Source organism: Entelurus aequoreus, linkage group LG23 (genome assembly GCF_033978785.1).
Source record: "Entelurus aequoreus isolate RoL-2023_Sb linkage group LG23, RoL_Eaeq_v1.1, whole genome shotgun sequence".
Taxonomy (NCBI): domain Eukaryota; kingdom Metazoa; phylum Chordata; class Actinopteri; order Syngnathiformes; family Syngnathidae; genus Entelurus; species Entelurus aequoreus.
Genome location: NC_084753.1, coordinates 43,794,501 through 43,799,500, shown reverse-complemented (window position 1 = coordinate 43,799,500; position 5,000 = coordinate 43,794,501). Strand labels below are relative to the sequence as shown.

At 29.5% G+C, this 5,000-nt stretch overlaps 1 protein-coding gene and 1 long non-coding RNA gene across 4 annotated transcripts in view; one reads left to right on the top strand and one right to left on the bottom strand.

Annotated features, from left to right (window-relative positions):
* Positions 1-5,000, top strand: part of akap6 (A kinase (PRKA) anchor protein 6) — a 173,763-nt gene that overhangs the window by 121,861 nt on the left and 46,902 nt on the right. For all 3 annotated transcript variants that reach the window (XM_062034641.1, XM_062034642.1, XM_062034643.1), the window contains one exon: positions 1,970-2,182. In XM_062034641.1, coding sequence (XP_061890625.1) covers positions 1,970-2,182 — 213 coding nt within the window. The remainder of the gene's footprint in view (positions 1-1,969; positions 2,183-5,000) is intronic.
* LOC133640928 (uncharacterized) overlaps positions 2,153-5,000 on the bottom strand; it is a 14,338-nt gene continuing 11,490 nt past the window's right edge. The window contains exons 2-3 of the long non-coding RNA XR_009824223.1: positions 2,332-2,388; positions 2,153-2,262 (exon numbers count right to left, since the gene is read on the bottom strand). This is a non-coding gene — a long non-coding RNA (uncharacterized LOC133640928). The remainder of the gene's footprint in view (positions 2,263-2,331; positions 2,389-5,000) is intronic.

Sequence of the window (5,000 nt, the reverse complement as noted above, 5' to 3'; positions counted from 1 at the left end):
TTTCTATGTTAGCATGCTAACGTTTTATGCTAGCTTCATCGCTAACTTTGTTCGTTTAAACCTAAAAATCCTAACTTTTGATACTTGGCACCATCTTAGAAGTATGCTATCTTTTTCTATGTTAGCATGCTAACGTTTTATGCTAGCTTCGTCGCTAACTTTGTTCGTTCAAACCTAAAAATCCTAACCTTTGATACCCGGCACCATCTTAGAAGTACGCTAACTTTCTAATGTTATTTATGAAGACTTTCCGAGGTTCAGTTTAGCGTCAAACCTTTTTCCAACGGTATGGCCTCCCTTCCGCTTCCCAGCATGCATCTGTCCCCTGGCAGCGGTCCTAGCGTGAAGTTTAATCACAGCCTGCTCGCCGCAGCGGAAGAGCGACGCCCCGTCTGCCGCAAACGTTCAATTCTCCGAGATGGAATGCGCGGGGAAAGAGGCACTTATACGTGTCGGAGCGCTCGCACGCTTCCGCTAACGTTGAGATGGTGATCAGGGACGTGGGGGGGATGGGGGGGGGGGTAGCGGGTGTTGTTGAGATGAGACGCTCACAGATGGCGTTCGCGGCGACGCCGAGCGCGGTCGACAGGAGAGTTTTTGTTTCTTCCCGGGAACAAAGTCACGTCGCCGCCTTTCATGGTCCTGATGAGGCGCCGCCAGCTGTTGCCGGAATTAATCAAGAAAGTGAGGACGCCTTCCAGTCCTCGCCTCGCCAGGTCACCTGATCGTGCCACGCTGGCGACCTTTGACCCTCTATGTTAATTAGGCAAACAACTTTTCATCTTGAAATCTTCCTTTAAAGCAATTTTCTCTCGATATTGGTGTTTGCTAACACTAAAGATGCTAATACGCTAATGCGTTGAATTATGCTAACTTTTTCTATGTTAGCATGCTAACGTTTTATGCGAGCATTGTTGCTAATTTTGTTTGTTTAAACCTACAAATGATAGCTTTTGATACTCGGCACCAACTTAGAAATATGCTAACCTTTTCTATGTTGGCATGCTAACGTTTTATGATAGCATTGTTGCTAATTATGTCCGTTTGAACCTTAAAATCCCGGCTTTTGATACTTGGCACCAACTTAGAATTATGCTAACTTTTTCTATGTTAGCATGCAAACGTTTTATGCTAGCGTTGTTGCTAATTTTGTTTGTTTAAACCTACAAATGATAGCTTTTGATACTTGGCACAAACTTAGAAATATGCTAACCTTTTCTATGTTAGCATGCTAAGGTTTTATGCTAGCATTGTTGCTAATTATGTTCGTTTAAACCTTAAAATCCCGGCTTTTGATACTCGGCACCAATTTAGAAGTATGCTAACTTTTTCTACGTTAGCATGCTAACGTGTTACGCGAGCATTGTTGCTAATTTTGTTTGTTTAAACATACAAATTACGGCTTGTGATACTTGGTACCAACTTAGAAATATGCTAACCTTTGCTATGTTAGCATGCTAAGGTTTTATGCTAGCATTGTTGCTAATTATGTTCGTTTAAACCTTAAAATCCCGGCTTTTGATACTCGGCACCAATTTAGAAGTATGCTAACTTTTTCTACGTTAGCATGCTAACGTGTTACGCGAGCATTGTTGCTAATTTTGTTTGTTTAAACATACAAATTACGGCTTGTGATACTTGGCACCAACTTAGAATTATGCTAACTTTTTCTATGTTAGCATGCTAATGTTTTATGATAGCATTGTTGCTAATTATGTTCGTTTGAACCTTAAAATCCCGGCTTTTGATACTTGGCACCAACTTAGAAATATGCTAACCTTTTCTATGTTAGCATGCTAATGTTTTATGCGAGCATTGTTGCTAATTTTGTTCGTTTAAACCTACAAATGATAGCTTTTGATACTCGGCACCAATTTAGAAGTATGCTAACTTTTTCTACGTTAGCATGCGGGCATTTTTTTTTTGGCCATAAATGTTCTCTTCCCCGGCGCCGCCTCTCTGCTTGCAGAACATTCTCTCCGGTCACTCCGGGTCCGGCCAGCCGCAGAGCCGACGCCCCCCCGCCGATGAAGTGGGCGGGGCTGCGCGGGCGGCCATGTTGGAGCAGCTGCAGGCGCGCATCAAGGAGCTGAAGGCGTGGCTGCGACACACCGAGCTCCTCATCTTCAACTCCTGCCTCCGCCGGGACACGGCCGCCTCCGCACAGCTGGCCAGCTTCAAGGTAGGCGGGGCCTCTTCCCCAATGTCCCGCCTCCCGCGCAGTCTTAGGCCCGAACACGAAGGCCGCTTTGATACATTTTGCTGCATTAGAAAATGAAAGATGTAGCTAAGCTAGCTGAGCTAACACTTCAAAGTCCCAGTGTTTCTCACCTTCTTTGTCTAAGTGGGGCCTTTTGCGGGTTTTCTTTGGCCGCGTCCGCTGAGGTGCTGATCAATAAATACATGAGATACTGCACTAACAAAATAAGTAACTCATTGATTATTAAAATAGACAAATAATACCAAATAACTGCAATGGAGTGATGGTGGATTATTTTGCAGTGGTAGTAAAATAAGGCAACAATAAATACATTCATTAATATATAAATGAAATAAATAGCAACATCAAATAATGAATCAATTTTAAAAAAAATGAAATGAGCAAATAAAAAGGTAAATATATAAATATAATAATACATAATGCAGGTGTTAAATGGATAACTTCATCAATTATTGAATGTATTTGTAATTGATTATTGTATTTTTACTATCAGTTAAATATTTCATGAATGAATACAAATATAATAAATTGTCATGAAATAAATGAATGAAGAAAAGCCATGCAATGATAAAAGGACAAACCAACGAAATAAATGAATACATAAACAAATAAATAAATACATGAATAAATTAATTAATAAATAAATAAATACATAAACAAATAAATAAATACATGAATAAATTAATAAATAAGTAAATAAATAAATACATAAATAAATACATGAATAAATAAACAAATAAAGAAATACATAAACAAATAAATAAATACATAAACAAATAAATAAATACATGAATAAATAAATAAATAGATACATAAACAAATAAATAAATACATAAACAAAGAAATAAATACATGAATAAATAAATAAATACATAAACAAATAAATACATAAACAAATAAATACATTAATAAATAAATAAATAAATACATAAACGAATAAATAAATACATAAACAAATAAATAAATACATGAATAAATAAATAAATACATAAACAAATAAATAAATACATAAACAAATAAATAAATACATAAACAAATAAATAAATACATAAACAAATAAATAAATACATAAACAAATAAATAAATACATGAATAAATAAATAAATACATAAACAAATAAATACATACATAAATAAATAAATACATGAATAAATTAATAAATTAATAAATACATAAACAAATAAATAAATACATAAACAAATAAATAAATACATGAATAAATAAATAAATACATAAACAAATAAATACATAAACAAATAAATACATGAATAAATAAATAAATACATAAATAAATAAATACATAAACAAATAAATAAATACATAAACAAATAAATAAATACATGAATACATAAATAAATACATAAACAAATAAATAAATACATTTTTTAAAAAAAATACATGAATAAATAAATAAATACATAAACAAATAAATAAATACATTTTAAAAAAAAATACATAAACAAATAAATAAATACATGAATAAATAAATAAATACATAAACAAATAAATATATAAATACATGGCATGGAATAAAAGGCTGGTTATGGATGATGTTTGCAGTAATGCTTGACAAGTAAAACAATAAATAAATACAATAATACATGAATAAAATAAATACCTAAATCAACAAAAAGTTTGTTTTGCTACTTTTTATTTATTATTACTTTGTATTTATTTTTACTTTGTATTTATTATTACTTTTTATGTATTATACATTTTTTATTTATTATTATTTGTTATTATTACTTTTAATGTTATATTACTTTTAATGTATTCTTACTTTTTATGTAATATTACTTTATACGTATTATTACTTTTGATGTAATAATTTTAATGTATTATTACTTTTTAGTTATTATAACTTTATAAGTATTATTACTTTGACTGTGTTAATACTTTTTACGTAATATTACTTTATACGTATTATTACTGTTAATGTAATACTTTTTATTTATTATTATTTTATAAGTATTAGTACTTTTAATGTATTATTACTTTTTACGTAATATTACTTTATAATATTATTACAATATTATATATAATATTACTTTATATTATTGCTGTTAATGTAATACTTTTTATGTACTATTACTTTTTACGTAATATTACTTTTAATACATTATTACTTTTTACCTAATATTACTTTATACGTATTATTACTTTTAATGTAATACTTTTTATTTATTATTATTTTATAAGTATTAGTACTTTTAATGTATTATTACTTTTTATGTAATATTACTTTTAAAATATTACTTTTTATGTGATATTACTTTGTACTTCATTACTTTTAATGTAATACTTTTAATATATTATTACTTTTTATTTATCATTATTTTATAAGTATTAATACTTTTTACATAATATTACTTTATACATATTATTACTTTTAATGTATTATTACTTTTTATGTAATATTACTTTTAAAATATTACTTTTTACGTGATATTACTTTGTACCTCATTACTTTTAATGTAATACTTTTAATTCATTATTACTTTTTATTTATCATTATTTTATAAATGTTAATACTTTTTACGTAGTATTACTTTATACATATTATTACTTTTAATGTACTATTACTTTTTATGTACTATTACTTTTTACATAATATTACTTTCAATACATTATTACTTTTAATGTACTATTACTTTCTATAGACTATTACTTTGGAGGTAATATTACTGTTAATGTACTATTACTTTCTATGTACTATTACTTTGGAGGTAATATTAAAGTTGCTGACTAATAGTAGGCTAACGGGATGCTAATCAGCTAG